The following is a 17,241-nucleotide window of genomic DNA, read 5'->3' on the forward strand; positions in this document are numbered from 1 at the left end:
GGGAAATATCAGAAGAGCAGCCTGCAGCCTCCATGCGTTAAAATGAGGAACGTGGAGAATGTTGTGAAGTTATACTTTAATATAGGTTTGACAAATAACGAGATACTAAATCTTTTGGCACATCAGCACCAAATTATCACAAGTATCAGGACTTTGAAAAAACTATGCAATAAACTGTCTCTATTCTGAAGAATTAATCACACGGACTTGGAGGATATAGCCTCTTTTGTGGAAGAGGAAATGGCTGGTAGTGGTCGACTGCAAGGCTATCATTGGTTACATCTGCGTGCTATTAAAAGGTTGGTTCGGGGTTTCCCACGTTCCTCATTTTAACGCATGGAGGCAGGAGGCTACTCTTGACACTTTGGGTTCTGTTTTCTCAGTGCCTAATCTGTACAGTATTGTTGTTTACCTCATAAAATGTGTGGTAATACTTAAATGCACAAAATAATGAGAGCATTTATTTATCATAGTATGTTTCTTAAAGTAGCTTTAATGTGTTAAGCTAGCCTACTTTTTTTGAGTAGATTGTAGTGTATCTGCTTTCAAGAAAAAGGTAGTTTTTCTTGACTTTGGCTGAGTTGTTGGTCATACCAACTTACAAATTGCTAATTGAAATGTTTGTAGCTTCACAAAGTTGGTGCAATATTAATATATACAAGTGTAAAATATTAAGTACTTCACTACTGCAAGTTTAAAAAAAATCTTTATTCAGTTAAATATAAATGTGCCTTGATTTTTAAAGGAATGAAAACAGTATCAAAAATATTAATTATAATCTGTGCCTAGTATACTGAGTTTATAAGCATCCTGAAAATAGAAATCAGAATTATATTATTGTGAATTAAGAACAAGGAAACCAATATACATATATTGGGTGTAAGCTTGACTTGTTATTGCCCTTGTCAAACAACCAAGTCAGTGCTTCTTTGTAATGTTTTGCAGTTATGCAGAGGTAGCTACAAATGCATGGTGAAAAAACTAAACAAACAAACTTGGTGCTGAGACAACATGCAAGCGTACATAACACCTACATCTTTTCAACATGTTAGACAACAAACAAAAAAATGAGGAAGGAAGAACAAAGAAACTATGTATTGCAAAGCAAAAATACTGCAAGTTTGGAAGTGACTCAATTAAAGGGCACATTTTGACTTGGTGACACGCCTAACAACATGGTCTGCACAAAATATAGAACTACAATATGTGATAAGTGTCCCTTTGTCTGTCGCCTACCACAGAATATTATATTCCTTCCACATCAATCTCTGCATGCGCGACCACTGGGTAAAGAAAGAGAGACAGAGAGTTTCAATTTTTTTTGATAATTTCAAATTTGTATCATTTTGTTACTGGTGTGTAAAATAATATTGAGGTTTTACTGATTAATTACCTAACCTGAAGTTTTTTTTATGTATTTTACTTCCTCTTCAGTCTGTTGAAGGAGGAGAAGCAAATTCATTTATGACTACACAATTTTACATCTACGTGACCACCTTAACAACACTAAATAATTTAATTCAGACATTAAATTCTAATTATAGTTACCGCTGCTTCTTAACAATAAAAGGTACAGTATAGTCTTGAAGTAAACAAACAGAAAATACGTTGATATCCTCTCTACTTCTATGGTGTAATGCAGTCGTCTCTGTGAAAAATGATATTGGGAAATGTACAAGCATATTTTACCATTGTTGTGGCTGATGATTCTACCTTGGTCTGCTCTATAAGAGACAGTAAAACCAGCCGTTAGACTCTCAATACTCAGTGACGATAATGCATTAATATTCCTTTTTTCAAACAAAATATTTTAGAATAACCATTTTAAAAACATGAATTTGATCTATAGGTTCACCATAAAAGTACTTACTGTATCTTTTGAACATAAACCAGATGAACAAGGTCACCATTACAAAGATCAACAAGCTCACACGGATGATGAAGCTCTTCAAGAAATTGAAAGGGCTGCAGCATGTTAAGCATACAGGGCAAATTAATTGGAGAAAAAAACAGTGTTATTTAAACAATAGTCTAAAATCTAGTTATCATCCTGAACATATACTGCACTAGTTTCACAAAATCCTATGTTATTGTTCTTTAATCTTAGAACCATCCTTACCATCTAATCTCAGCAAACACACAAAGACTGTTTTCTGGACTGCAAAATTTCTCTAAAAACTGTATGTTAATGCAAAAGCTACTCACTTTTGGTGTCCATCCTGAGCTGTGTGTGTGTCGCTTGCAAAGACAGAGGAGTGACTCACATGTTCAGGAGTGGGTGACAATGTGGTTAAATGTCTTGTTGCTGTAGGTGTGTGTATAATTCAAAAAAGCACCATGATTACCACTTTAATATGACAATAAATAATGCTCGTTGTACTTGACAAGTATTTCTACATTCTAATTACTTACAGTACTTACTAAAGGTAGGTTGCTCAGTAACAGTTAAATGCACCGGCATCTGAAAGTCTCCTTTGACACAATAATACCAGCTGCTGCTCTCTGTCCTCAGTCCACTCATAGTCACAGTGAAAACATTAGGGACACTTTTACTGATGGTCACTCTTGTTCCATCTATTGATCCAGACTGATCTGCTACACAGGATCTGCCCAGCCTGCACCACTTTATTTCTCCAGAGTGACTGTAGTTACAATTGATGGTTACATTTTGTCCATTAAGTCCTGCAATCTCCTGATGATTTACATAGAGACTGGGTGTACCTTAAGAGAAAACAAATAGTATTAAGTAAAAAATTGTGGACAGATTTTGATACATGTTGGCGATGTTTCAAATGTGTCACAATACAACTGGTGAATAAATACTTTTCTTGTCCCTTACATTTATTCTTATCACTTTTGACTGACAAAGTAATTATTAAAAAAAGTATCTGCAGCAAACAATAAGACCCTCCTCAGTGTCTAAATGGTAAAAATTTTACAAAGGATGTGAAATGTGCATAATGAAGCTTTAAGGGTTCTTACCTGTTGTGACTGACAGATGAAAATACTCTCCAACGTCTGACCCTCCATCAATCTCCACAGCACACCAGTAATATTTGTCCCTTTCTGTCAGATCTTTTATAGTCACAGTGAAGATTCTTCTGCTTTTATCATCAGAGATTGAAAACCTTCCTGAATTTGGCTGGTTTGTTCTAACTGCATATGAGCAGTGGGACCAATAATATCCTTCACACAAGTATTTCACGTTGTTCATGTATTGTGAGTCATAGAGAAATGGGATAGTGACTGAATCTCCAGCCTTCACTGATACTTGACTGATTGTAGTCATGCTACAAATTCCTGCAATAAGAACAACACAGTATTTTAGTTGATGTTCACTAACTCTCGTCTTTCCTCTCATGAGCTGCCTTGTGTGGAAGTTATATAATTGTCGTCATTAATATCATCTAACATGACCCTTGTGACTGACCTGTGAGTCCAGTGAGGATGAGAAGAAAGCTGAGATGAACAGTCATGTTGGTGAGTGAGCAGACTGAGACCTGAACCAAGGCACCCACAGACTGATTTTCTACTTCCTCATTTCCCCCAAATATGCAATTGCAACAGTTAAAATATATCTTCCTCCTACTGTGGTCAGACAGTTGCAGTTGGTTGGATGGTTTGTCCAGCTATGGCTCACTTTCAGAATAAAATTTACAGTAGACTTGGGGGCAAGGTTCAGTGGATACAAAATTTTAGAACAAAAGACCAGCACTCCAAGCATATTATATATATATATTAACAATGCTTGAAGATGAAACTAGTAAATATTATAACATTAACGACTTTGCGCATTTACCACTTAATTTCCTGCATTCTGCACACAATTTATGGAGGAAATGTCTTTATTTATATGAAGGGAAACAAAATTAAGGTGGTGGGTGACAATTAAAAATATAATGGAATACAATGCAGTAATCAGCTTTTGGACAATGCACATTTGTTTCTTCTATATTTCAGTTGCATTGCATGTTTTCCTATTGTGCATTGTTTCATTTGTTAGTAAACATTTTCGCCCCATCCAGGCTGTGCTCCAGGCTTGGTCGGTTCACCACAAGTGACATTGACGAGCTACATTCAGCACACGGCTGCTTGAGAGGCACCCGAGCTTCTCTTCTCCCTTGTTTATCTCCGCCGACAGAGATTAGCAGGCAGGTGAGAACGGGAACAGGTGAATGTCACGTAGTGCCCAGAGAACCTGATACGGAGAGGGCAGAGTTGATTACCAGCAGCCTGGGAGAAGTTCCGGTACGCAAGAAAATGTCCCGCTACGCCCGGTAAGAGTAAAACGTTGTGGTGGCGGTACTGTGTACTGGTGCATTCCAGCCCACTTCAAGCATTGGTTATTAATGCTTTAAAATAAAAATTAGAGTCCAGTGTTTATTTTGGTTCTCAAAAGTGGTGAAATAAAATGATTTTGATTTCTGAAACAACCCCTCAGTCTGACTCTTGAATACCACGGTTACCACTATATTCCAGCCTTGAGGAAACAAAATTATTTTCAGCACTGCAGGATTCAACTGATTTCTTGTTCATCTTATGACACAATACACTCCAAGTTTGTTCATTTAGCCTCATTCAATTACATTTAATCATTTATTTACAAAACTGCAATATTCCCGAATGTGCATTGAGGTATGAACACTCATATTCATTCATATATTAGTTAAAACACAGACAAAATACACTAGACGTTTTTCAACATCCCAAAAATATAAGTCTGAATTATTAACCATTTTAACAGTGAATGGTCTTTTCAAACACTTTGCAATCTTAGTGTTTACTAAAGTGTTTCTACATATTTCCCAAAACAGCATTTAAGAGCAAATGCATGTCAGATGTGTTTAGCGTTGAAGATGCTGAATACACAATACAACGTAACTTATGTCTGTCAGTCATAGAGATATGGGATAGTGATGCTCCCTGCGGAAGAGATGAATACAATAGAAGAGTATAGGGAGAGGAGGAAGATAACAACAGAAGGGGGAAGATTAATGAATGAATTTGTCTTGGTTTAATTTTATTTTGTTATTTTGTAATTTTAACATCATTCATTTTACATCAAACTTCACTTAACAGACAAAATCATCGTTTGTGATAAAGTATCAACAAAAACACTAAAATCTTAAATAAAACGTATTTTTTCATTCCTCCTGCAGGTTCTGAAGTTTCTTAGATGCTCTTAGGTAATATGAGTGGGTAAGAGCGAGGCAGTCGTCCACAGTCATTTCTAAGAGTGTAGAATGCTTTTGTTGTTGTTTTTGGGAATAATAATAATGATAATAATCTTTATTTGTAGAGCACTTTTCAAAAACAAGTTACAAAGTGCTTTAACAAGTATAAAGACAATAATACCCAAAAGACAATAATACAAAAACAATACATGATAAAAGCAAGAAAACATTGAAAAGACTAAAATACACGTTTAAGATAAATATAAAATAAGTAATATAGAATAAAATAAAAGGGATAAAATAAAGTCAAATAAGATCGGGAAAGGTTCTCCTATAAAAGTATGTTTTAAGAAGGGACTTCAAATAGTTCACTGACTCAGCCGACCTGATTTCCTCGGGAGGGCTGTTCCAGAGCCTCGGGGCCCTGACAGCAAACGCTCTGTCCCCTTTAGTTTTCCGTCGAGACTCTGGAACAGACAACAGACTTCTGCCCGAGGATCTCAAGGTACGTGCTGGTGTGTATGGGACTAAAATGTCAGAAATATAACAAGGCGAGAGGCCATGAAGAGCTTTAAAATTGATCAATAAAATTTTAAAGTCAATTGTAAAACATACTGGGAGTCAGTGTAATGAAGCTAAAATAGGGGTGATGTGGTCATATTTCTTTGTTCTGGTTAAAAGCCTGGTAGCTGAGTTCTGGACAGTTGGAGTCGATCAGTAGATTTTTGGCTTAAACAAGTGAAAAGGCTGTTGCAATAATCCAGGCGTGATGAGATGAAGGTGTGTAAAATGGTCTCGGTGTCCTTAAAAATGAACATAGATAGATCGAATTTTTGTTGATCAAAACATGATTGAACAAGCTTTGTGGTGTGCTGCTCAAAATTTAAAGTACTATAAAACCAAACACCAAGATTCTTTGCAACAGGCTTAATGTGATTTACTAGGGAACCAGCAGATGGCAGTATTTGTTTTGCCATCTGCTGGGACCCAATGACCAGGATTTCTGTTTTGTCTGAGTTTAGCTGAAGGAAATAATTTGTATAAATAACATCCATTTTTTAACTTCACAAAGGCAGTTGTTAAGTGAACTCAGCATTCCAGGGTCTGTAGATCTGACGAGAAAGTACATTTGTGTGTCATCAGTGTAAATATAAAAAGAAATACCATGTTTATGGATAATATGTCCAAGGGGAAGCAGAACAAAATGGGTCCTAAGACCGACCCCTGAGGCACACCATATTTAACTGGACAGAACGAAGACACAGTTGTTTACAGACACACAGAACTTCCTATTTGGTATATAAGGTTGAGGACCCAAACGCAGGACACAAGAGCTGAGCAGGTTCAGTTCAATATTTAATTAATTGAGGGCGTACTCAAAATAGCAGCAGATACAAGTCCAACGAAAACCAGGTTATCCATTTAGAACCAAAAATCCATAAGAAGGTAGGGAGCAGGAGCAGAGCAAACACACCTATGAGATTAACCACAATGATCCAACACAGACTGAATAGAACACAGGCATTAAGTAGTGAGGCAAACGATCGGGGCAGGAACATAAAACAGGTGGAACACCTCAAGGAGAACAGAACAGGAAGCAAAGCTAGACAACACCACCCGGGCACAGAAGATTACAAAATAAAACAGGAAGTAAAGTTACAGGAACACACCAGGACAGATCTACCAAAGTAAAAAACAAACTATGGAAAGACAGGGGCATGGACTGAGACCGGACCAAACAGGAGAGAGGACTACACTAAAACATGGAGACATAGGACTAAGGACTCAAACAGGTACAAAACATGCAGATAAACAAAGAATAAACTAAGCTACAACCCTTAAGACAAGATCAAATAATGAAACACAGAAATACACAGACCAGGAATAACATTAACATGAACTAAAGTACAGAACTAAGAACTAAACAAGACTACACAGAGAACCACAGAACTAAAAACGGACTTAAACAGGAAAGACATGAACACAAAACCACACTCCTAACAGATCCCCACCCAGTGCCTCAGTCTGTCTAACATGATATTGTGATCAATGGTGTCAAAAGCAGCGCTAAGGTCCAGGAGTACCAGGACTGAGCACATATCTTCATCAGCAGACATTAAAAGGTCATTAGTGACTTTAAGTGGGGCAGTCTCAGTGCTGTGGTACTTTCTGAAACCAGACTGAAACTTTTCAAATAATTTGTTATTTTCTAGTACAGTGAGCAGCTGTTTGGACACAATTCTTTCTAAAATCTTTGCTATAAAAGGCAGTTTTGAAATTGTTTTAAAATTTTGTGGGAGGGAGGGATCTAAACCAGGTGTCTTTAAAAGTGGGTTCATGTAAGCCGTTTTAAAATAATCAGGGACACAACCAGTAGATAGGGAGCTGTTAAAAACAGAGATCAAATGGGGCCCAACAGAATCCATTACTTTCATTAAAAATTTTGTAGGTATTACATCAAGTGGGCTGGAGGACACTCTCATTTGTGGTACTGTTTTTAAAAGCTCAGACAAGTCGATGGGATAAAACTGGTTAAAACTCTCTTGTTGCTGGTGAGGAACCTCACAGTAAGAGCCAGTGGGGGTAATAGAGGCTCTGATTGACACCACCTTATTGGTAAAATAAGATAAAAACAATTCACAGTCATCATTACTAGCCACTACTACCAGCTGAGGCACAAGGAGGGGTTGGGTTTACCAGCTGATCCACAGTCTTAAACAGAAACCTGGGATTGTGTTTATGTGTAGTAATGAGTTCAGAAAAATTGTGTGTTCTCGCATCCTTAGTCATGTTATTGTAGTTAATTAATAAATCCTTCAGACTGAGGTAATGGACTTGGAGACTGGATTTTTTCCATTTGCGCCCTGCTTTCCTGCATTCCCTTTTTGGGCTACGAATGCTGTCATTTATCCAGGGTTGCTTACTAGCTTTAGACGTAGGCCTAACCTTTAGAGGAGCAGTAATATTTAGTGATGACAAGCAGATATGATTGAAGTGATCAACTAGATTGTTGGTGTTGGTGTTGGAATCAGACAGGTATTGGCTTTGGCTCTGAAAGAATGTGCAAAACTTTGAAACACTTTGTTCATTAAAGATGAGAGAACACACGGAGCTTGGAGAGGTGGCATGAGTAACAGGCGAATTGCAGCTAAAAACAATACATTTATACAATACAATTATTATTAACAAATATTAATATATAAGTTGCAGCCCTCCAAGTTTAAGAGTGAGCACTTCAAAGGAGTTAAATTCATCACAGCATACTTGATGACATTTAACATTTTTCCTATACACGCTCACAAGCCCACCACCACGACCACTGACCCTCAGTTGACTAAAACAATCATATTGAGGCGGACACAGTTCAGCTAGCTGGCTATAGTCATTCATTTGCAACCATGATTCAGTTAAAAACATAATATCTAGATTTGCAGACAAGATAAAATCATTTAAGATAAAAGTCTTACTTGACAGTGATCTCACATTGAAGAGAGCCATTTTAAATGAGTTTGTTTTGGGTGCTGGAGTTGGTGCAGTTGTCCTAATCCTTATAAGATTACTATGATTTCTGTGTGGGATGTACACATTTCGGTTTACTGGTCTATGCGTGATGATGACAGGAATAGAAGTCTTTGGAACAGTGCTGGGAGCAGACGGCTTTACATGCCAGCAGGTGGAGACAGTTGTTAGTGGCAGTGAGGTAGAGATCTGATCAGTGACCGGTGGTGTGTCCAGATGTGCTGCATGAATGATTAGTCATTCACGTAATCCATATATGTGAGCAGCTAACATTTCTGAGCCCTGTTTGTTTGGGTGAAATCCGTCTGTCTTAAAAAGAGACACTCTTTTCCAGAAAATATTAAAGTTATCGACATAACACACACCATTTAGGTTGGAAACACCTGTTAGGTAGAAGAAGGTTTGAAAGAGGGATTTTACAACCATCTGAGCTTAAAGTTGTTTTTGGGAAACAACGTCCAGATCAGTGCTTGTTAGAAATGTTTTGCAGCTATGCAGAGGAAGGTAAAAAAAAATTGAGAACATGTGTGAAACTTCAAGTAAGTTACTGAATAACCAAACAATAATAGTTTACAAAACATTACAACACTATCATCAAAAAGAGTCCAATGACAGTCATGGAGATATGATATAAGGGCAGTAGTAGTAGCAGAAACATTTACAAGTTGTGATGATGCTGAGCCAACCTGCTCTATATTACATCAACAGCTTTTGCTTCAACCTGTTGGAAAACAGATAAAATGACGAATTAGGAAGACAATTTGAGAAGAAAGTTCAAAGACAATCCAGACTAAGAATCTGCAGCCACTAGCAGCTCTCTGAGGCTGCACTTAGGCATAGTGGTGTTTTGAGCTAAATGTTAACTTTAGCATGCTAACATGTCCACAATGAAAATGCTAACGTACTGATGTTTAGCATGTACGTTTACGTTGTTCACAATTTTACTTTAGCATATTCATGCTAACATTTACTAATTAGCACTAAAAACCAAGCAAAACTGAGGCTGATGGTAATGCCATTAGCTTAGCAGGTATTTGGTCATAAGCAAATGAAATTTTTGACCTGATGATGGCACTGAATAAAAGGTCTATCATCAAATCTGTTTGGATACATCCTCTGAACACAAGGAATGTCTATACAAAATTGTATAATAGTCTATGGTGGTGGACTGACAAATCCAGAATGACATTGCCATCTATAAAGCCGCATTAGCATCGTGGCAAAAAAAATTAGGGAAAAAAAGGTGCACTAACAATGTGAGTTTGGATTAAAATTTACCCTTTGGACATTTTGTTGTTGTACAATAACCACAGAGCTGTATGTCACATCCGCGTCACTCTGAGCATCTGATCTCTGGGCAAGAAAGAAGGGACAGATGGCAAACACAGATCAGTTGAACAGTTTTAACTTTTTTTGTTTTATTCCATTATAAATGTGTGTGGTGCAAGGTTTCATCTTAACACTGGAGGGGACGCATATTGAGCTGGGGGTATAGGTTAGGGTTAGCGTTGAACACTTAATTTCCTGCATTCTGGTGATTTTGTTTCTGTTCTAATTTTGACTTCCTTTTTGGCAACCATTTATAGTGGAAATGTTTATTTATGTAAAGGGAAACTTTTCTATCAAATTATTGCAGGGGACTAGTGTTATAGTCAAGACAACCCAAACTGAGTAGAAACAATCAGTAGTCGCAATATAAGTTATCGTTTTAGTGGAAGTACTACCTTGCTTGACATTTTTCCCATGTAATTAATATTACTATATGTTACGTCCTCTTCAGCCTGATGAAGGAACAAACCAAATGTTATTACTTTACACACTGTTAGACTAGATTAGTTCAACATGACCACCTTTGTGAAAAATAGTAAGCTTGAAGCATTTCATATGCAGTAATGAAAAAAGAGGAAGTACCATAAGGATTTATTAAAACCTTATTCAATAGCCACATTTGTTGTGATCACATAGTTAAATTGAGTTCTGATAATGGTGATAAAAAGAAAATATAAATATATATGAGGAAGGTCTTGTTAAAAAAAAGAAAAAAGAAACATATGGTTCGCCCCCAATCATTTTCACACAGTCCCTTACCTGGCCTGAAGTTTTTCTCTTTTTCTTAACGGTACTGTATGTTACTTCTGCTTCAGGCTGTGTTGAAAAAGGAAACCAAATGTCAGATGGAAAAAAAGAATGGCAGGTATGAATCAATAACCATAACTGCTTCATTAATTAAACCTATTGCCACATTTGTGATCACATATGTGCTTACTATATTCTTCTATTAAACAATACATGAAATGTTGGGTTTTTTTTATGTACTATAATTATTAGATATTCTGCTGGGATATTATGTAGTCCTGTAGCTGCAATGGGACAGCATAGTCACAGCCATTTTTACGTTTTATGTTCCTTTGTGTAGCAATTTTGTAAAAATAAAACAAAAAAAAGGAGTGGGAAATGCATCAGCATGTCTTACTGTTGTGGCTGACAGTTCCGCTTTGGTGTGCCCTATAATTTGGAAATAAAAGTGAACTTAAGACACTCAAAGCTCAATGCCAGAGCCAAAGCTCAAATGTAGTTTTCATTTAAAGTAACAATATTTATGAATAAAAAACAGTTTTAGCATGAATTGTTTTGATCAAAGTTTAGCGTGAACTTACTGTGTCTGTTTAACATAAACCAGATGAACAAGGTCACAATTACAATGAAGATCAATACACTCAAAGGGATGATGAGGCTCTTTAGGTCAAATGGAACACTGCAGCATACATTGAAAGCACACAGTGCAAATTAATTAAGATGAACAGACTTGTTTAAACAGTCCAACAATATAGTTGCAAATGCAAAGCCTTCTGACCTGCGCTGCTCAGCCTGGACTGTTGTTGGTGTTTGGTCTGCAAAACAGAGGTGAGATTCACAGTCTCAGGAGTATGTCATATGACAGTAAATGGCTTGTCGCTTTTACTGTAAATATAATCCAAAATCCTATTCTCTCATCCGTGTTAAATAAAACATTTACAAATGACTTCCAGCCCTATTTGACAAGTATTTATAATTTATTTCTAATTTTTTGGATAATACAACATTTAGAATGTATAATTACTTACAGTAGTTACTAGTGGTAGGTTGCTCAGTAACAGTTAAATGCACCGGCATCTGAAAGTCTCCTTTGACACAATAATACCAGCCGCTGCTCTCTGTCCTCAGTCCACTCATAGTCACAGTGAAAACATTAGGGACACTTTTACTGATGGTCACACTTGTTCCATCTATTGATCCAGACTGATCTGTCACACAGGATCTGCCCAGCCTGCACCACTTTATTTCTCCAGAGTTACTGTAGTTACAATTGATGGTTACATTTTGTCCATTAAGTCCTGCAATCTCCTGACGATTCACATAGAGACTGGGTGTACCTTAAGAGAAAACAAATAGTATTAAGTAGAAACTTGTGGACAGATTTTGATACATGTTGGCGATGTTTCAAATGTGTCACAATACAACTGGTGAATAAATACTTTTCTTGTCCCTTACATTTATTCTTATCACTTTTGACTGACAAAGTAATTATTAAAAAAAGTATCTGCAGCAAACAATAAGACCCTCCTCAGTGTCCAAATGGTAAAAAATTCACGAAGGATTTGAAATGTGCATAGTAAAGCTTTAAGGGTTCTTACCTGTTGTGACTGACAGATGAAAATACTCTCCAATGTCTGACCCTTGATCAATCTCCACAGCACACCAGTAATATTTGTCCCTTTCTGTCAGATCTTTTATAGTCACAGTGAAGATTCTTCTGCTTTTATCATCAGAGATTGAAAACCTTCCTGAATTTGGCTGGTTTGTTCTAACTGCATATGAGCAGTGGGACCAATAATATCCTTCACACAAGTATTTCACGTTGTTCATGTATTGTGAGTTATAGAGACATGGGATAGTGACTGAATCTCCAGCCTTCACTGATACTTGACTGATTGTAGTCATGCTACAAATTCCTGCAATAAGAACAAATACACTATTTTAGTTGATATTCACTATTATCTTCTTTCACATGACCGGCCTGTTGTGGAAGTTTATATTTGCTGTTGTTTCAAGTATTAGGTTATTAATGTCTTCAAAACATAGGTATGAAATATAAAATTGGAGGGAATTACTTGTCCAATTGACAGTTATCATTATTTGAATTTGAATTTAATTCTTTATTTGGAACATGCAAGAGAAAGTACTAAAAAAATAAAACAATGTTTAAAAAAAATAGGAGAAAACCCCCCCAACAGATTATTGATTATCATCATCTTCTGACAGAACCATCAGCAGCACAAGACATACACAGTTAAAAAAAAAAAAAATCATCTAACTGACCTGTGAGTCCAGTGAGGATGAGAAGAAAGCTGAGATGCAAAGCCATGTCAGTAAGTGAGCAGACATAACACAATGAACCTCTGCGAAAGTGAACGGCTACTTCCTAATTTCCTAATTATGACTATGCAACAGTTTGTCAGTCTGTCTTCCTCCTATTGTAAGGAAGTTGCGTTACATTGGTTAGTTGAATGATGTATAAATATATACAGCTAGAGTGTACTTTCCAAATATGCTTAATTGTTTTCTGGTATGGTTTCAGTTCACCTTTAATAATCAACTAGGAATGTCCAAAGTGAGAAAAACACAAATAGAGTATTAATAAAGACCTAGTATGATTGTACTGTTATCTTTTTAATAGTGTTTTTGATCATTTTGATAACCACCACAGTGCCTTAAAATAACCATAAGTAGCATTATCTAACATTAGCTAGTCAGACACAAACTGACTAATGAAATGACCAGCAAAACAAATTCCATGTTAGGATAAAAAACAACAAAAAACTTTTATGCGCTGAAGCTTGTCAAGCCAAATGAGAATCAGATCGATGATGGGTGAAAACATGGTCAACAACTGAAAGGTGTTTGGGTCACAGAGAGACCTCCGCTTTGTTGTGGATATAAAAACCTATGGGACAGGTAAACTAACGTTACTGCAAAGTATGTTAAATGCACTGCGATTTTGTGTTTAGTTGGCTCAAGTTAGATGACAATAGCTTGCCGGCTAATGCGACCAGTTGCATGGTTGCAATACAAAGTAAATGTGGAACGATTTGTTTCTAAAACCAATAGTGATACAAGGCAGAGGCAGCTAGCTAGATTAGCTGAGCCTCTTTGATGAAATATACAGACTGAGAAGGTCAAAAAATCCTGGAAGGCAGAGCACGACTAGGTCAATGAGAAGAAATTTTCCTTCCTGACAAAACTGTGATACAGTTCAATGAAGAGTGGGAACGCTGGTTAGTAGCTAGTAGTTAGTAACTTTGCAGCAGGACTGTGAGAAGAAGGCAACCCCTATCATTCAGGAAAAGAATGATGAGGTGATCTCCATTGTCAGAAAGGAAATTATGGCACTAGTAGGGGGATACCTGGCCAAGCTAAAAAAAAAATATATACAGGCTAAGATCCACTAGAGCAAGACACAGTGGGACACAAAACACAAAGCTCTGAAGGATGGTTGGAGGATTGTTGGAGCTGGCACCATGGGAGGAGAGCTTTAAGAAAACACAGGAGCTGCAGAAACACAGCAGAGTTAGAGGAGAAGTTGCTTGCCAAGGAATGTCTGTATGCTATGCCTGATACTTTTCATACAGCAGATAGCTACTGCCCTCTAGTAATAAAAGTTAAGTATTGCAACAAAGTGTTTGCATAGCCCATTGGAGTAGTGGGCTTGCATAAATATGTATTTGACTCAGATGTCGAGTGAAGTATTGGAGATTTAATTACATTTTCAGCTTTTATTCAAAACACAGAACTAATTATTATAATTATTTGAATAAAATGCCCACACTGGAAAACACTCAGGTAGTGCAAAATATTTTTTTATTCTACATGTGGAGCTATATATACCAAGACTCAGACTGTTATACCAGGTGTCTGACAACATTAACAGTGACACCTGCTAACACCCCTTTTTTTAACCAGAAAAATAATTTTCACTCAAAGACAATCCGAGAGAGGAATCCTCTCTCCAACTCACGTTTCCGCCGGCGTCTTCTTGCAAGAACTTGCCACTCACAAGATATCAGATCGAGCAGTGTTCCACCTGTACTTTCATGTGGTCAAGCACTATCTAATTGCAATCTGGTCAACAACATGCATTAATGCCAAGTGTGGGGTGTAAATGACTTGCTTTTCTCTGTCGGTGGCTATTCAAAATATCATTGCATAATCATTCCAAAGCCTGGCTGCATAAGGGCACAAAGAAAGCACGAGTTTTGAAAATAAAATCCTACCCTACCAGACGCTGATCATTTCTGTGACAAATTAAAAATAGAGAGAAGAGAAATTATCCAGGGGTTTTGCCCGGAATATGAGGAACTTCAAGGGCTTCAAAACCACTACTACTACTACTCGTGCTTTCTTTGATGACTGCTTTTACTTGAGTACTTGTTTTTGCAGACTGGGCACAGCATGCCCAACTGGCATGAAAAATTAAATAGCTGTTTAAAAGCAGAAAACAGTATTATATCCTGTTTTGGAAGAGTTGTATTAAGCAAATACATATTAATGTTTTGCAGAATCAAGCTCTTTTTGTTTGTTTGTGCATTTCTACATATGACATACAAACGTAAGTTTTAATACACAACTGGTTGTTCAACAAAATGTGTCCCAACCACTTAAAAAGCCAAACCTTTGATTTAAGAGATGACAGTTAAGTTAAAGGAAGTTCAAATATAGCATTTTGGCGGGCTTTGTATGTCTTTATCTCACAGATAATAGAGAGATAATAGGAAATGAGGGAAAGGTGTTGAAGTTCATAGTATGCGTCTTAACCCCCAAACCACAGGGGGACCCATTGGTGTAAAAAGTATGGGTTTATTTATTTATTTTTTACAGCAAGTGTATTTTTACCCTATTTTAAACCAGTTGTTGGACAGTGTGTGATAGTGCTGAGTAGAGCAGCAAAGTAGCTGTAGAGGGATAAGAGACTTTTCTGTTGCGGTGACAGCCCGGCTGTTGGTGAGTGTCCTGTTTCTCCTTTCCCTCGCATTCTGTTTTTTTCCTGTGCCCTCTCTCCCTCTCTGCTCCGGAGCCCGGCTGGCTACCGACACCTGCACCTCGTTAACCTCCATCCCCGGCCACCGCACCTGCTAGCCATCAGCCTCATCACGACCAGTATTTCTACCCCGGCTTTCCACTCCATCCTCGCTCGATCGTCGCAGCTCCTGACTTGGTGTCACCGCTTCGTTCTGGCTCTTTTGACATTTCCCTTTGTTTCACGCCCTAGTTACCTGCTAACCCTGTCTGTCTGTTTCCTCCTACCAGGTTCACTCACCTCTGCCTCCCAGCTCGGCCAGCCGGGCTTGCTCGCCAGCCTCCTCCTCTCGCCACCTCCACGACGCCCTCCGGCTTCCCCCCTTGCACCCCGCCGGGTCCCCAGTCACCGCGCTCTCTCCTCCACTTCTGCCAGCCTCCCTCGAACCTCCAGCCTAAGCTCCTTCCGCTCCTCCAGCTGCTCGGTCCCCTGCGTTGAATAAACCTCTTTTGCAAATCCTCAGCGTTGCGTTTGGGTCAGTTCTGTCTCCTACCGTTACAGAACGATCAAGCCACTATGGACCGAGCACGCTCCCCTTCTCCTCCCCCCTCCACCGACCCCACTCCGCTGGAAGTCATCCGCGCCGTCGCCTCCCAGGGGGCAGTTCTCGATCAGCACGCGGCCCGGCTCCAGTCGGTGTCCGACGCGCTCTGCTCCCTGGGCGAGGAGGTGCGGCGTCTCAGCGCGCGGCTCCCGACCCCTGCTTCACACGCCCCTGTCCCCCTCTCAGTCTCCTCCTCGTTTTCTCTCCGCTGACTTTGTCCCGAGCCCCCCAGTAGGCGCGTACTCACCCCGCGAGTCTCCAGTTTCCCATCCAGATAAGTTCTCCGCTGTTCTGGACACGTGTGACGGCTTCTTGGTTCAGTGCGCCCTGGTGTTCAAGAGGCAACCAGTGTCTTTCCAGTCCAATGAGGCTAAGATCTGTTATGTCGCTGGTTACTCCGCGACCGGGCCCTGGCCTGGTACGCAGCCGTCAGTGAGGGTCAGCCCCACGTCCTCTCCTCCTACTCCTCCTTTGTTGAGGAGATGCGGAGAGTATGCGATCGCCCAGTGTGAGGAAGAGAGGCGCCATGTCGCCTCCTCTCCCTCCGCCAGGGTGATTGGAGCGTGGCGGAGTACTCGGTAGATTTCTGTATTCTGGCGGCCAACTCGGGCTGGGGGATGAATGGAAAACCCCCAGACCAAGGACGATCAACACTTCATTCAAGACACGGAGAACACCCGGAAAATTCCTTAGCAGAAAGCCAGGAATCGGGGACCCCTGCAACTGGCCAAGGCAGGCCGCTGATCCACAGTAAGGCAAAACACGGCATTCTGTGATCAGTGATGTCCCATAGTTGTTAATAGATTATTTCTTTGATGTATATGTAACCGCACCTGAGTTAGTTAATAAATCTCACCATAATCAAAGGAATTGTGTGTGTATTGCCTATC

The 17,241-nt window shown here is 38.8% G+C and overlaps 2 protein-coding genes across 7 annotated transcripts; both read right to left on the reverse strand.

The window, feature by feature from the left end:
• Nucleotides 1-689: 689 nt before the first annotated feature.
• Nucleotides 690-3,526, reverse strand: LOC119917588. 5 transcript variants are annotated; one of them, XM_038737969.1, is made up of 8 exons: nt 3,431-3,526; nt 2,983-3,300; nt 2,422-2,721; nt 2,206-2,305; nt 1,871-1,965; nt 1,690-1,724; nt 1,399-1,435; nt 690-1,283 (listed from the first exon to the last, which is right to left on the reverse strand). In XM_038737969.1, the coding sequence occupies exons 1-8, from the start codon at nt 3,474-3,476 to the stop codon at nt 1,246-1,248; spliced, it is 969 nt and encodes a 322-aa protein (XP_038593897.1). In that variant the 5' UTR covers nt 3,477-3,526; the 3' UTR covers nt 690-1,245. The 5 variants fall into 5 exon arrangements, 4 of the variants coding, with proteins under 4 accessions (XP_038593897.1, XP_038593896.1, XP_038593899.1 ...); XM_038737968.1 differs by having other exon boundaries at nt 2,413-2,721; XM_038737971.1 differs by having other exon boundaries at nt 1,394-1,435; nt 2,413-2,721.
• Nucleotides 3,527-8,737: 5,211 nt separating this feature from the next.
• LOC119917590 lies at nt 8,738-17,241 on the reverse strand. 2 transcript variants are annotated; one of them, XM_038737972.1, is made up of 10 exons: nt 13,053-17,241; nt 12,368-12,685; nt 11,798-12,106; nt 11,548-11,584; nt 11,351-11,448; nt 11,167-11,198; nt 10,782-10,838; nt 10,418-10,474; nt 9,972-10,046; nt 8,738-9,414 (listed from the first exon to the last, which is right to left on the reverse strand). In XM_038737972.1, the coding sequence occupies exons 1-10, from the start codon at nt 13,096-13,098 to the stop codon at nt 9,385-9,387; spliced, it is 1,059 nt and encodes a 352-aa protein (XP_038593900.1). In that variant the 5' UTR covers nt 13,099-17,241; the 3' UTR covers nt 8,738-9,384. The 2 variants fall into 2 exon arrangements, with proteins under 2 accessions (XP_038593900.1, XP_038593901.1); XM_038737973.1 differs by lacking the exon at nt 10,418-10,474 and having other exon boundaries at nt 13,053-17,240.

The sequence above is a fragment of the Micropterus salmoides genome, unplaced genomic scaffold (assembly GCF_014851395.1).
Source record: "Micropterus salmoides isolate LMB-PRFRI ecotype aquatic unplaced genomic scaffold, ASM1485139v1 Ms_hic_scaffold_22, whole genome shotgun sequence".
Classification (NCBI taxonomy): domain Eukaryota; kingdom Metazoa; phylum Chordata; class Actinopteri; order Centrarchiformes; family Centrarchidae; genus Micropterus; species Micropterus salmoides.